Here is a 15,720-nt window from a genome sequence, read left to right as displayed (position 1 = left end):
CTATGTGCTGGAGGGGTGCCTACCAAAGCACAGGGCCTGGCTCCACTCTTAAAAATACAGGGAGGAACGAGCAGAGCGTGTTTGCGTTAGGGCTGCTGCCGAGAGAACTGGTGGACTTGGCCCACGCAAGGCGCAAGGGTGCCGAGGTTGTGAGCTCCCATCCCAGGGAAGAGCAGCAAGTTTCCAGGATTAGGGAAGCAGCGGGGCTTGAACTTTGTAGCACAGCACCAGTAGCGATCAGCCTTGGTGTCTTATGTTGGGGCAAATTTACAGGGGACATTTTCTCCTCTTTTAGGGTTAGCTGTGACCCCACCTCTCCAAGTGACCCTCTTGATTAGAGCTGTTTGCTCACTGCTCTGGGGTTGGCCCTTTGCCTTTTATTCCTCAGAAATCAGAAACAAAGGGTTTTGTGAGGACTGCCCTGGACCTGCGCTAATCTGAGGGGAGAGGAGCCATTTGCTCTGTTTGCTGGATCCCATGGGCTGTAGACAGGGACCCTGTAGTGAATCCCAGTCTCCACGCCATACACAGTGTGGAATCACTTAGCTATCTCCTCAGGCTCCATTGCTAGGCACAGTAAGTGATTACACCCCATCCAGGTAACCCTTCCCAGGCTTGTAGCCCAGCCCTGTGTTAACCTTGAATTCATTCTCTTTTGGAACACTGGGCTTAATTAGTTAGCCGAGTTTCATTTTGATGGTCGTCTACAAGTGAAAACAGTTTCTAGTACTTTCAAAACATGAATAAAAACAGCTGTGAATTGAGCTCTTCAAGGTTTCAGGCCCCAAATTTTCCTCATCACGCATCACTGTCTCCACAAGATCAATAATCCATATTTTATTATATAATAAAGGCCGTCTATAATTGAATTAGCTCATTCACTCCATTTGATTAGCTCTAGCTCATTCGTGGGGAGGATAAAAAGAATGCACACAACTCCATATATTACATTATTTGGATGTAAAGACCTTGAGACTCTGTTTCAATATTGTTTTTCCAGGGGGTGGTGTGACTTACAGACCATGCCGGAGGATGATAGCGTTAAGTGTTTGCATTCCTCTGTCCTGCGGTTAACCTGACCTGGGTACCTTACAATAGTTCTCCCACCCAACCAACACCAACCCCACTCTAAAATTCCGAAAGACAGTTGAGATAGTCTTTGTTTGGGGTTTTGTTTTCTTTTCTTCTACAGTAGTCCTCCCCCTAAAGCCATTTCCTCTTACCTAAGAGAAGACTGTAATTTGGAGCCTCTGTGAGTGCTTACTCTGAAGCCGAAGTTAGCTACTGGTTTAATAAGAGCTCCTAGTGAAAAGGAGACCTGTCATTTACTGTTGGGCTCTCTCAGGACAGGGGCTCTAGTACAACTGTGTGCTCCATCCACTCTCTCAGAGGCCTGCTGGGTTCCATACAAGTTTTGAGATGTGTCTTCACATTGCATTTCGTGTGTGTTTGTGTGTGTGTGTGTGTGTGTGTGTGTGTGTGTGTGTGTGCACGCGCATGCATGCATTTCATATATGTGTGTGTGCATTTCGTATATATATATATATATATATATATATATACTGAATGAATATGAATATATACTGGAATCTGCCAACAGCTCGGTACCAAATGATGTATGCTATAACACAGGCTGCCTTGTAGCTCTAGAATCCCTCCTGAAGATATTTTACTGTAGTGTTTCCTACACTTTGATTCAGTGGAGAACAGGAGGTTTTCTTAAGAGCGCGTATTTTAGGATGCTAGTACCTGTTTCTGCCAGCAACGTGCATGGATGTGGAAAATCGATATCCTTGACCCTTATTATTGCTCCCCCCCCATCCGGTGCCAGGGTTAGGGGTAATTCTTTTTTAACATTAGTTTTGAAACAATTTAAACAATTCTAAATATATACCCAAGTCAATGGACGCAGCAATGGTGGAGTGTAGAGAATCAATCTCCTTGCCGGCCAGGAAAGGAACATTGAACAGTGTTCCTTCGTGTACTGCCAGATGTATTTCTGCGTGTGACAGCACTTGCCCAACTGCGCTGAGTGATTTTCAGTGTTACCAGGCAGGCTCGCAAGAGCAGCAGGCCTCCTGACAGAAGTACAGAGCTGCGCAGCCCAAGTACTCAGTGAAGGAAGGTTGCACAGGGAACCACACTGTCAGAAAGAGAAGCACCCACCACAGACTCAGGGTCTGTGATCACGAGTCCCTGTGTCTGTTTCCCCTCCTGCCCAGAGCCGGCTGTGCCGTGGCTGGTTTGCATTTGCGTTTGAAGTGCCAGGAGGTTTAATGAAGTTATTCTTTTATAAATTTTGCAACACTGAAGCAAGCAGAGGGCTTTAAATTAGAATAAGTGCCACTTGTGTGTGGCAGGTCCCTTTGAGAACTGATGAGAATGAGGCCTCCTGTTGCCCGGGTCTTTCTGCATAGCAGTGCGGGTCTGCGAGCTTGTTTACAGTTCACCTTTGAATTTGTCTGAGTGTGCACCATGGCTGCCGCCTGGCCCTCTGCTGAAAGCCTGCCATTCTTCCAGGATCATGTTAAATACTTCACATTAAAGAGAGCTTTTTTAATTATATTGCCTTATTGTAATGAATTCAAATTAACTTGGAGGAGCAAATTGTATAAGGATGTGAGGTTACAGATTGCTCTCTCCATAGTTACAGCACACCTCTGTGTGAGGGGATTAAAGGGCGGCCTCTCCGGTAGCTCAGAGTACTTGGAGGGGTGAGGAGACTGTCACAGACCAAGAAGCAAAGCAGAAAAGTGGGATGAGAGGAGGAACCTCACATGGGGAGGGGGGGTGTTCTTAAACAGACACCAAGTCTCCTTGGTGGAGGGTCACTTGGAAGACACTGCTATCATTTTATGACCAGAAATACCCTAGCAGAAATGGTGTGTAAGTGATGGTATAAGCATAATATAACAGACTTCCTTAGAGATTAAGGCAGACAGAACCGCCAGCTATCTTAGTGACTGAGGGTGCCCTCCAGGCCTGATGGTCCGAGTCCCATCCCTGAGGACTGCACACGGTGGAAGGGAGAACCAAGTCCACCCAGCTGTCTGCTGACCCTCACATGGCCTCCTCACACACTTAGGGAGCTACTTATAAACAAAGTTGAGTTCAGAGGATACAGAGAAGGGGGAAGAAAGACAGGCGAGGAATGGGGATGGTGGGGAGCAGGACAAAGCAGACCTTCCCAACCAGGAATTTTTACGTAAAGTGGAAAACAGCCAAATCCAAATATTACACTGATGCTAAGACATGTTTCACTTTCAAAGAATTTTCTCACCATCTCCAACAAAGCCTCTTTCAGGACCTCCTTAAGTTGCACACACACACACACACACACACACACACACACCCAACTCAGACAGTTCTAGAGGGGCTGAAAGATCTGAAGAGGATCTGAAGAGGGTGTAGACACCGTGAGTGAACATAACTCATTCTTTACACAGCACACACTTGCTTTCTCAGGCATGGAAATGCACAATCTCAGGGTGTGGCTCTCGACACTGCTTAATGACAGCAATCGATAGTTTATATTTTGACCTACTGGATGGTGGTTCGGTGGTGGTAGGCCAACAGATTTTCTGTTATCTTTAATGAATCACAGTGCGTTTGACTCACTCTTAGAGATCATGGCAGTGTTATAATTGATAACAGGAGAGGGCTGGGGAGATGGCTCCCTGGCAAGAGCACTTTGTCATGCAGGCGTGGTGACGTGAGTTCAGATCCTCTGCCGCCATGTAAAAGCTGGCGTATATCTGTGCACCTGTAACCCCAGGTGCGGAAGAAGGTGCCTGGAGGATTAGCCTGGGCTCACAGGTCTGCCAGCCTGGCGGAAGAGAATGGTGTGCCCCTGGGACAGTGACACACACACACACACACTTACACACACACACACACACACTTACACACACACACACACACACACACACACACACACACACACACACACACACACACGGTGGGGAGTGGCACATACTTTGCCTTCTTTTTTCACAATTGAAAGGCCGAGAGTTGCGGCTCCTCCTTCTCACAAAGGTTACCCTTTGAATGTAAATGACCGGTGCCAGGTGCCTTTCCCATTCTCATCAGATGACCTTTTGAAACTGATGGACCAGAGTTTAAATCCTAAGGCCGCCAGTCAGTTTTCAAATCAGTGTCTGGCTCCAGCACCCTCTGGAACCTGACTAGATCTCAACGGATCGCTCACATAGACGTGCCACAAACGGATCTCGGAGGAACGTTATAGCTGATTGCAGGGCAGCCCAACTTGGTTATAAGACCTTGGGCAAAAGAGAGTGACTAGGATTTAATTCACTAAATCCTCTTTTAAAAAAAAAATTAGAAAGCAACCTTTCCAGGATTCAAAAATCCAAAAACAGAGGGAGGCGCCACATATCAGAAATGCTTGTAAAAGGGCATTTCTGAGCAATTATCAATCTAAGATAATTATTTGTTCCTAATTACTACACAAGCCTATTAAATATTTAGCAGAAGTTTGTTTAATTGTGCTGGACTGGGAAAGAGATGCCTGAACGCAGCTTTAGCGTAAGGAGCCAGTGGTGTGCACACTAGAGTCTGGGAGAAAGGAAATCTGTATTCGCCCAAGATTAACACATTAACGTCAGACGAGCCTCTCCTCCCCTCTCCTTGCACAGAGTTATTTCTCTTTGAGGTATTAAAATTAAAGCACGAAGAAGGGGGCACTGTTCACAGATGTAAAATTGGAAGGAGGTCACTCTTAACCTTGTTTACAGATGTTCTGATTTAGAAGGTACCAGTGTGATAAATTAAACATTACAGTGGGAAAAAACGCCTAGCTACAACGGGTGCGTGCACACATCTGGGCAGGGAGAGCTGACCTAATCCCTGAATATCTTATTAGACAGTATTTCCTTTCAAAGCCTTCTGTCCCCCAACACACTGAGAGCCTGTCGTTCTGGAGGTGAGGCAGAATCATCATAGCCTGGGCCCTCTCCTTTCTGCTTTCCGTATTATGATTGCCATTTCCTGTTGGCTTCTTGCACGTAAACAAGTAGCTCAAATTGTTGATTGCTTGCACAAAAGTCAACTATATGCTTTTAACATATTTTCCAGTGGCCACTTGGCTTTGTTTTGCCTATTCTTCCAATCTGAAACTTTCTGTGAATCTCAATGCAAACTATTGTGAGTTCTAAAGAGAAAACTAGGGGGGCGGGGTTTGTATGTTTTTGTTTTTGTATAGTGTTGTGTTAAAGAGGCACAGACAGACAGACAGACAGACAGACAGACAGACAGACTGCCGCTTCCCTGCTATGGTGCACATTTTGGGGTAAAAGGGTATTGGTTCTTGCCCTCTGTCTGGTTCACTTGAGACTAGCCTATCACAGGTGGCTTCTGCAGGGTTTTGGGTATCAAACTTGGGAACTCACACTTGGAAAGCATGCTCCCAATACGTCTGTGTCTCCAGACCTCCAAAGAGGAGAATCTTCAAGCCTCTCCAGAACTGAAATGGTTAGAAATCAGTGTATAACCAGAATTGTACTATTTTTTTAAAAGGTCTTCCTGGAAAAAGGGGTTGTTACCACGTTAGCATTGCCCATGTGTAGCCCAGCAATATAATTTGACCTTTTGAAGTGGCTTGTTTTATCTCTCTATACTGTTTAATTGTCAAAATACTGGAAATTATTATATGATCTGACTTAAAAGTTGCATTGTTTAACTAATTAGTCTTTTCCTCTGAAGACTTACATTAAACTAAGCCCCGGATAATTAGCTGGGTGTTCTTGCTACATTCATACCGCAGTGAAAATTTCCAGATTGGTTAAATATTGCTTGTTTGTTTGTTTATTTATTTTTGTCTTAAAGAAAAAGCAAAATGTGAACTCATGCACTAATCCCAGAACTTAGAATTCTGAGGCAGGAAGACCAGTTTATCACTCTCGGCTACATAGTTTGAGACCAGCCTGAGTTACAGGAGACCCTTTCTGAAAACAAACAAACAAACAAACAAATGCAACATAGTGAACATAGCCACTTTCCAAACTGACGCCTTACCCGTCCACATGGCCTGGTAGCTTAAGCCCCACCAAGTCCTGTGATGTCTAAGAACTCTGGTTTCTGCTCTGTGGCACTCAGTTTTGCCTCAGTTTCCTCTTTACTGCTTCAAAATACAGGTATGTGTAGATTCTGTAAAAAGGCAGCTTACAGCCCCTGACCAAAGGCAGAGGGCTCTAGTCCCTCTGCACCTTGTCTCCCCTGGTCGATGGTGTGAGCCATAGCCAGGTGAATGGCCTCCATCTCTTAAGAGAGACCCACCGGAACTTTCTCTTAGGTCCTTCCTAATCGGAAAGCTACACTTTTCTTTTTATGTTATGTATCATATACAGGTACAATAATTCCTGAAATTCCTGTCAGTAAAGATAGACTAGAGGTTGCTCTGGGGTTTTTCTCAAAGTAGACGTTCATTTCCACACCCAAAATAGTAACTTTCACAGCTTAATTCCCAAGTCACTTTAGACGCTGTGGCAACATGAGCATCCCTAAGTACTGTTGCTTCCTTGACCTGGGGTGAACCATCGTTGCTGTTTGGATGTAGAGTAAACAGTTGAGTGAGTGAACATTTCTGGAGGGATTTTGTTCCATGCACAGATAATGCCACTTATAACATATCCTCAAGGGATCCTTTGCAGAATTGCTGGGTGGCTCGCATTCATCCTATGGCACTATTTTAAAAAGCCATGCAGTGCAGTCCTGTAGATACAAGAGTGTGTGTGTGTGTGTGTGTGTGTGTGTGTGTGTGTGTGTGTGTTTCTTTGTGTGTGGTGCATTTGTGTATTTATATGTGTTTGTGTGTATGTGTGTCTTTGTGTGTCTTTGTATGGGTGTGTGTGTCTTTGTGTGGGTGTGTGTCTTTGTGTGTGGTGTGTTTGTGTGTGTGTATTTATATTTATATTGTGTGTGTGTCTCTTTGTGAGGCATGTATTATTTTCATAAGACAAAGGACACATCCCACAGACTGAGAGCAAGTAGCACACCTGAGGAAGGACAGCATAGCAGACTTATCTATTTCAGGACAGAGACAAATCAAAACCTCCAACTTGATCTCTCAGTAAGCTTGTCAGTGCAAAGACAGGCCAACAGCAAGCTATATCCAGCCCGTGGCCTGTGGCCTGTGGGCCACACCAGGAAAGGTTAGCTCTGAAGGCAGACCAATACAAAATCATCAACATAAAACCTTGTGGAGCTTTCGTATGGCGATTTTGGCTTTGTAACTCGACTGTGTGGATCTCAAGCATGAACTCTGGAGATCACAGCATTCCTTCTCACTATCCGGATGGGACACACCACAGACCACATCTCCTTAGCCCATGGACCAATTCTTTTTCTTGAAATTTAGCATTAGTCGAACACTAGATCTTCCTTTTCTCCAACTCTTTCATTTACTCATGCACAAATGTTCCAAATAGCATAAGGCAGTGGTCCCTGCAAAGGGATTTCTCCCACTGGGAGAGATGTGGTAATGTCTGGGGACATATGTTACAGTATAAACTAATACACTTTCGGTAGTACTAGTAACACCATGGCTACATCCTAATGTCACCAAAGCTGAGGTTAGAAACCTTGGAGTAGGGCAAGCCATGTTGGTCTCTTGGGATCACCTGCAAGTTCTTGAATGTCCATCTGACAGGAAGGACGTCTCTGCATCATGTCCAGCTTCCTGCTCATACTTCTAAGCATCAGCTCATGAGCTTGTCGTTTCTCCCATGCTGGTCAGCTTTCCGTGGCTCCTTAACACTAACATCCAAAGAACAACACAAATATGTCCTTCAGTCAGTTTCACCAGAAAGCTACATCTTTTTCTATGAAAAATATGATAGAAACTTTAATGTCAGAACTGTTTGAAAAACAGGCCTAAAGCCTAAAGTTGATAAAACAATTCTCTCTTTGCCAGGTTACAAACTCTCATGAGATGGTCCTTTCCTGTCTGTTATAGCATTTCTCTGATCATTTCTGGGGATTCCCTTTCACCTTTGTTTTAATATTTTAATATAACTTAGTATCACCCAGAAGTGTTCTGAGACGTCAGCTCAGGTCCATGTGAACTGCTAAATGTCAAAAGAAAAGATACCAGCGTCTCTGCACATTCATAGTGAAGGCCGTACCATATGAAAAAAAATAGAGGAATTCTGTCACGGCAAACGTGATCAGAACTGCAGGATCTGTGACATTAAAGAGGGGCAGGCACACATCGTGATAGGCGGGTTCAGAAATACCACCTCCATATGACAGTAGAAAAGTAGTGCCTCCTATCTAATAAATCCTTCAAATAAATTCACGAGTCTGCTTCCCTTGGTATGAGAAATCTACTATGTGTGTTGATTGGCTGTCTTTTTCTTACTTTCTTAATTTTTTAGTCATCAGTTCGCTGAGGGGAAAAATAACACATATAAAACAACATCCGCTGATATGTCTCATGGAAATGTACACGCTCACAAACATGTTCCTGGTGTTCCCAGGTAGGGCCTATGAAAGTTCAGTACTGCGAGGTTTCTCCATGTAGGAAGTGTATAGTGACCAAATGGGTTTGAATACAATTTCTGCAAGGTCGGTTGGCTCAGGTCTTTGGTGCAATTCTTAGAACATTAGGTTGCTAGTCCCAGGGTATGTGGATTCATTCAGATTTAAATGTATGAGAATGTCTCTGAAGGCATTTCCTCATTAACATTCCTCTCCTGGTAACCTCATTAACATGCTTGAGGGCCACCCTTTGCCTTGGGGACTATTTTTTTCCCTCCATCATCCAGGGTCAATAGCCCCACACCCTGTCATCACTCCCTGTATACACTTTCAAAACTATTTTACTAGCAGAGAAGAGTTAGAAATGGAAAAGAGAGAGGGTAGAAATGTAAAACTCTTGATTAGAAAGTATAATTTAATAGAACATGTATTGAACCAAATGTATTGATTAATGTAGAAGATATAGTACTTATATTGATTCAAACCAGAGATTTAGTACTAAAAGCTCTAAGCCAAAAAGCTGTTGCGGATTGCTACAAAAGTCAGTTTAATGCTGTCCTTGGAATGCCTTCAGAAAGAAATTCTTCTAATGTTTGAGGACTAGGCAGAGTGCGGTATATGTCAGCCTGATCCCACGGGGTTTTATTTTGTACTCTAATAGCTGTTACGAGCCTACATTATAGCCAAGGAGTAATTTTCCTTAGAGGTGCCCAGCTCGCTTTGTGTCAATATTCTAGCATTTTAAGTCACGTACAGTATATGCTTCTGGGAACAGGGAAGGAGCCAGCCAGACTCATAAAGGCCTGCATTCATTAATAAAGGCAGAGGCTTCTGTCCCTCCATTGCCCACTACGGGGAAGCCTCTTTGGCCTTCAGGGACCCTGTACAGACACATTTAAAGGAAGTTCTATTTTGAGTGGGCAGGAGATGAAATGTACGACTTGGAGGTATTTCTTAAGCCAGCTCTGTGCCGGAGCACAGGGGTGACCTTCTGGGTCAAAGACGAAGGCAGGTCAAAAAGACTTATTATCCAGCCTGTTGGAAACCAATTGCTTTTGTTTAAAAATAAATAAATAAATAATGAAAAAGCAGGGGTGCTTAAAAGGTGGACGGTGATATAGAATTCAGTTTACCGGCTGAAAAGAAAGCTCACAACCGGGTGTGCACTGGAATGTGCTTCTGGGAAGAGTGGGAGCATGCTGATTAGCTTCTGTATTTACAGATACATGGGCCAGCCCACGTGATAAAGGGGCGCGTAATATAATTAGTTAATCAGCGAAGATTGATTACGATGTTTGTGTTCTTCAACTAAAGGAAAAAAAACCAACATGTTACCACAGCCTTGTCACCATCTGTTGAAGACACAGCCACACTCGATCTTTATGTTCCTGTGGGTTTTTTTTTTTCTTCTGCCTTGCTTTGTCTCTGAGCTCTGATTGTACCAGTCTGAAAGCATCTCATTTAAATGGACCCCAACCATGGCGTAAACTGACTGCTCAGGGACTCAGTGGCGAGCTCCTCCCTGTCTTTCTTCTTCTTTTCTCCTCTTCAGTCCTTTTTTAAAAATAACACGCCAGCTCTCTCTCTCTCTCCCGTTTCTTGGAGCCTACTTATATTTGTTTTGGCAGAAAGGAGACATAAATAGATAAGTCATGCTTTAAAGAAAAAAGATTTACATCTTCGAATCAACAGATTTTTTTTTTTTTACACAACCCCGTTCAGATGCCCTTCCATTACTGTTGCCACTTAACATTTCAGTGGTGTTGACACCACAGAGACAACACAGAGATCCAGCGTTTGCCAAAGAATCAGCAAAATCCAGACACTCTGCGGGCACCACTTTTTGGGGGACAGAAATGAAAAGTTTTTAGATTCTTCCTTCAAAGCTTGGCTTTTATCATGGTTCTAGGCACATTGGATCATCTCAAAACTGCAAAGGTGAACAGTTTCAGAGGATCATAGGTTTTTATTTTTATTTTTTAAAAAAAAATGTTTTCCTTGGAATACATTTAAAATAGGATTAAACCGTTTGACCAGCAAATGTGGTCAGCTCTCCCAGTTAATCATTTGTTAGAGCGCCAAGCCTAAAATGAGAATTCCAGTCTTGTAAAATGGAAGGCTCACATTTAAAATGTCTCACATTTAAAAGACGTACATGGTGCTAGGGCGGGAATGCTTAAGGCCCTCATCTGGTTTTTAGCTTCTAAGTTTAATTTCACATTTATGGGGAGAAAAGAGCTTTCATACTCCTTCCAAACAGGTCCTTTACAATGAGGAGAGTGTTCTAGAATCCTTTCCGTTAAAGTATCGGGCCTAGATAGAGCTTCTTTTAGGCTTTAAGGTATGTCGAGAGTTTGATTTTTTTTTTTTAACACAAACCCCCCTCGTGTAAAACAACTGTTCATAACTGGGATTAATGGTTTTCAATTTTCAGTTACTTAGACATGGGGTCTCCTGGAGATGGCTTTTTGCAGAGTAGAATATGGCTCTCTGTGGGATTGCGCAAGTTTTCCTCTCTTCCACTTCCTTTTCTGTCGTCGCCCCCCACCTCCACCAATGTTGCTCTGATGTTCCTCTCGATTATGTAAAACACTTTGCCTTCATTGGAACAGATATTTTTTCTCATAACCTGTCATTGCATTAAAGTGCTTTGGGGACTGTGAATTGCTGTGTAAAATTGGTGAGGTTACCCACTGCTTTGTTCTAGTGAAGTGGTTTCCCTCAGACCTAAAGAGCTCCAAACTCCGCACCAGAGAGGCTGCTTGGGGAAGGCTGCCGGGTGCTTTCTCCTCTCTGCTCCTGCGCGTCCTCATCCTTGGTGTCTCAGGACCGGCTCTGCCTCGCCCTGCTTCCAGGGCAGCAATGCGCCGTGCTGCCTGGCCTCCCCTCTGCTCCCAGCTTCTGGCGCCTATATCTTATCTTTCTACTTGCTTCTTGGCGACCTTTCCCAGCACATGATGTCTAGAATTTCTTAACAACACGGGAATCACTGAGCATTTGCCTGGGAAGACCTGCTTCCCGGCCAAGGAGACATCTGAGGCCACATCTGGAGACTGAATTTACGCCTGTTCTCACCCACACTTACAAGACAATCGAATGAACGAGTGGCTCAGACACAACAGCCACCTTTCCACTTCGCACCACTCGCACTTCCTATCGGACTTGGGACAGGGTACGAGTGCAGGAATCGGAAACATCCCAGGAATCCTCAAAGGCAATCCCATGAGTATATCAGAGACATCTGGGATCTCCCCCACCCCAACAGAAATAGGCTCATTTCCCAGGGAGCTCTGGGGATATGCAGCGTGGGGAGGCCTCCTTCCCACCCTGAGAACCGCTGTCAGCGGTGGGCAGCCAGAATGAGAGGAGACCTTTATTGAGCTGGAGCCAAAAGAGGGAAACTGGCTGTGATGGTCGAAACTGATGTCAAGTTGACAGGTTCTAGAACCACTTAGGAGACAAGTGCCTGGGCACAGCTGGGGGACCATCTAGATTAGCTTAGCTTCCGTGCATGCTTAGGAGGTATTCTAGAGAGGTTAATTAAGGTGAGAAGACCCACAGTAATGATTGGCAGTAACACTCTGTGGGCTGAGATCCTAGGTGGGATACAAGGGGAAAGCAAACTGAGCACTGGTACTCATTCATTGCTGTCTACCTCCTAACCATGGATGCTTCGTAAGCAGCCACCTCAAACCCTGGCTGCAGGGACTTCCTAGCAGTGATAGATGTACTCACAGACTGTGTAAGCCAAAGTGAACCTTTCTCCCTCCCTCCCTTCCTCCCTCCCTCCTACCTCTTCCTCCCTCCCTCCCTTCCTCTTCCTTCCTTCCTTCCTTCCTCCCTTCCTCTTTCTTCCTCCCTCCCTTCCTCTTTTCCCCTTTGTCAGGTCCTTTACCTCAGCAGCATGACAGCATTTCCCCAACCTGCTTTTGCCCCACTTTGGTAAATGGCTTTATCTGCTTCTCTTAATCTTCAAAGCATAAGTCCTTGGTATCAATGACTTTAGATTACTGCAATCATGTGATGAAAATATATCCACATCTATAGACAGAAGTGTAAATATTCAGTGTGGTTGTTAGAAACTAGATCGGTGCGTCTGTCTGTCTGTCGTGGGGGGTGAGTTGGAGCCACATTAGGAAACTTAGGAATAACGTGATAAAGATAAGACTATTGAGTTATTTCTTTTTTAAACATTACTTAGAGGAAAAACAAAGCACTGAATGTCACGGATCAGCAGCCCAGCACTTAGCTATCTGTATCCAGGCTTCTGTCCTTTCTCTCATTTCATAATTCTCTTTTTGCTTTGTTTTTAGTTCAGACCTTTCTATGAAACCACTTTTGACTTTAAGATAACCAAAGAAGCAGTATAGCTTGGTTTTTTAGCGTTTATTTCAATGCTTGTAAACTTCTCATCATAGCTGTGTGGATCTTTAAGAAAATAGGAGAGCTTTTTGTTCCCACCAGTATTTTAATATGTTTTCAGAAAAACACCTCCCAGACATATTTAAAATCAATACCCAGACAAAAGAGTTGGCATAAAAATAGTTTATTCTTAAATGCACTTGGAGGCCAGTCCTACTAGAGAGAAAGCCATGCTTTTGAAGAGAAGGGAGCAAGGATGCTTTACATAAGCAAGCTCACAATCAAACAAAGCTGCCTTGTCTCATTTTTTGCAGTTTGGGCTCTAGTCCATGGTGGGTAATGCCAGAGTCCCCAGTCATGACCGTCCATCACAGTAATTGTCGTGGTGGGAAGGGACCTAGCCCCACTCTCCATCTCCTTCACCAAAAAGCTAAATCTGAAACAGGGAAGAGAGCTAGGCTACCCATCCCTTTCCATCACCTCGCTAGAGTACCATACTTAGGTTGTTATCAGCCTCCTAGCCTTTGGTCATGCAGCCTCTACCTCTGAAGTAGTAGCTGGCTGGCCATCCGTCCTCTGGGATGCTAAAGGCAGCAATGATCTCACAAAGTGTTCTGCCTCCAACACTCGCTTAGCTCCTCTTCTGCGTGTATGACCTGTATCACCAATTCTCAACTGTGTTTCCATTCAGTACTCACGCTTCTAAACCCTCTAGAAGATGTGAGCCAATCAGAACAGGCACACATGCACACGTGCAGAAAACACACAGGTTCTTATGAGAGTACATCGAAACTACCATCAGGAGACTTCGGAAAGCCAGAGAAAAGGGAAGTGTGTTTTAGGTTGGGTAAGCAGGGAGAAGCTATATTTCAAGCTGGGCTTCGGTGCTCTGGTCAGAAGGAATGATGGAGTGTGAAGGAAAGGACATGGGGCAGAACTGCCTGGGGGAAGCTCAGAGCTCTAAGGCTCGTTCTCCAGTGGGAACCTGGCAGCCCGTGGCCACCCTCCGTGGAAGACAGGACCATCTTCAGCACCATGCGTGGGTCAGGAGAATGCCTGCACACACTGGTCCCTCCAGCCCTATCTGTTGGATAGGTGTCCCAATTTGAAAAGAAGTTATCTAACCAAAGAAAGGACACACTAACTCATTGAGGTGGGGGAGAACCAAACTTCCTAATGCAGCCCCCCGAGCGGGGAGTTAAAGCACGCTGTGGGATCTCTTGCAGAGTCACAGCATGGCCACAAGTCTACCAGTCTACCCAGGTGCTTCCTAACATCCCATCATCAGTCAGCTAGCTCTATTCTTCACCCTCCACATTTGAGGGTGGGTAGAGCCCAGCCCCAGCAATCAACATTTACCATCTATCAGAGATGAGAGCAAATCTAATGGTTTTTGTTTTGTTTTGTTTTGTTTTGTTTTGTTCTAGAAACATGGGCAGGTAAAGAAAAAATATGGTCCTACCAACCCCTCCCCTCACAGAGCCTCCTGGTCCCGCCTCTTCCAACTCCTCCATGGAGCGGAGTTCCGCTTCAGTGTACCCATACTCTACCCCAGGCTGTTCACCTCATCTGAAGCTTCCTAGTGCAATAAGGAACTGATGCATCCTCTATCCCTCCCTGTGCAGAAGCAGCATGGCTCACGTCACCGGGGACTACCAGCACATATCTATGCTCACTCTAATGGCACGCCTATCACTGAGCTCTCTCTCTCTCTTTTTCTCTCCACAGAATCATACGATGACTCAGCATAGCAGTTAGTTCACATACGCACGACCTCTCTCGAGGAGAAGGACTTTGTGGCACAAAAAGGGAACATGTTTTACTCTTTGCACGAAACTCCCATTGTTAATGTATATTCTTCAGAAGCATTGTATTGTATCATACAACTTGTATTATGAAAACTGTTGGATGTTCATGTGTTGGAACTTTTGAGCACCAGATAGACCCCTTGTATATAAAGTGTTGCACATGTACTATGTCGCCAATGCTACAATGGTCTTAAAAAGACAAGTGGACTTGGGCCCTGTCCAGGCAAGATTTTCAAAGCGATAAAAATGGCTTAAGAGAAAATGTTTCCAAGGAAGACAGAACTTAAATGAACTGTTATCACATGACTATGGTTGGACTTCCTTTTATGTACACTTAAGCCTAGAACTTCTCTTTTTGGTATATCAATGGTTAAAACCCAAGACTATTTTTTATTGCTGGAGATTCTCGTGAACCATGAAGAGACACTCTCACAGAACAGAACCCTACATCTGGATACGGCCCATATATATATTTGTAAGCCTTGCAGTGTGACAGGTAGCCTCGCCATATATGCAATAGTTGTTATGTAGACTGTCAACGATTTTTTTTTCCTGGCTACATTTGAAGCTTTGAGTGTTCGAGGTTCTCCTTAATGATTTCACACAGCCAAATCCTTGAATCGGTTGAACTAACCTGTATGTTACTGTTCTCAATGTTTACTCTGCGGTCTGAACCTGGAGATTACTGGAATTGTTTTCCAAGAGGAAATAAATTCAGTTTACCATCAGCTATGAGTGTATTTGTGTGTTTTCCTTTTCTAGTTAGTGTTACCATTAAAAACAAAGGAAGAAAAGGAAATCTAATTGCCTGCCCCCTTGGCTGTGAAACCTGCTCCCAGGCCAATCCCAGGTATAGCCTCAATCGTTTGTAACCTTTGCACACCGGGCCAAGTGCAGCAAGGAGGAGATTCGTCACGCTGCACGGGAAGAAATCAGACCCAGTCTTCTTGAACTGTCTTAGATCTACCAGGTCACATTGTACTTGAGGACTCTGACATCACAGATGGATGTGATGGCTGTTTTCTGCATAATTTGCAGCCCAATTCGTGTCATG

The 15,720-nt window shown here is 44.4% G+C and overlaps 1 protein-coding gene across 5 annotated transcripts in view; it reads left to right on the top strand.

The window, feature by feature from the left end:
* Zfp521 (zinc finger protein 521) overlaps positions 1 to 15,720 on the top strand; it is a 295,122-nt gene that overhangs the window by 266,694 nt on the left and 12,708 nt on the right. For 4 of the 5 annotated variants that reach the window (XM_087593012.1, XM_087593011.1, NM_001393860.1 and 1 more), the window contains 1 exon segment: positions 14,587 to 15,394. The exons of the other annotated variant lie outside the window; for it this stretch is intronic. In XM_087593012.1, coding sequence (XP_087449138.1) covers positions 14,587 to 14,616 — 30 coding nt within the window. In that variant the 3' untranslated portion in view covers positions 14,617 to 15,394. 5 annotated transcript variants of the gene reach the window in all.

The sequence above is a fragment of the Rattus norvegicus genome, chromosome 18 (genome assembly GCF_021556685.1).
Source record: "Rattus norvegicus strain SHRSP/BbbUtx chromosome 18, alternate assembly SHRSP_T2T, whole genome shotgun sequence".
NCBI classification, from domain to species: Eukaryota; Metazoa; Chordata; class Mammalia; order Rodentia; family Muridae; genus Rattus; species Rattus norvegicus.
Note: the sequence above shows the minus strand (reverse complement) of the source record. Positions and strands in the feature narration are given on the sequence as shown.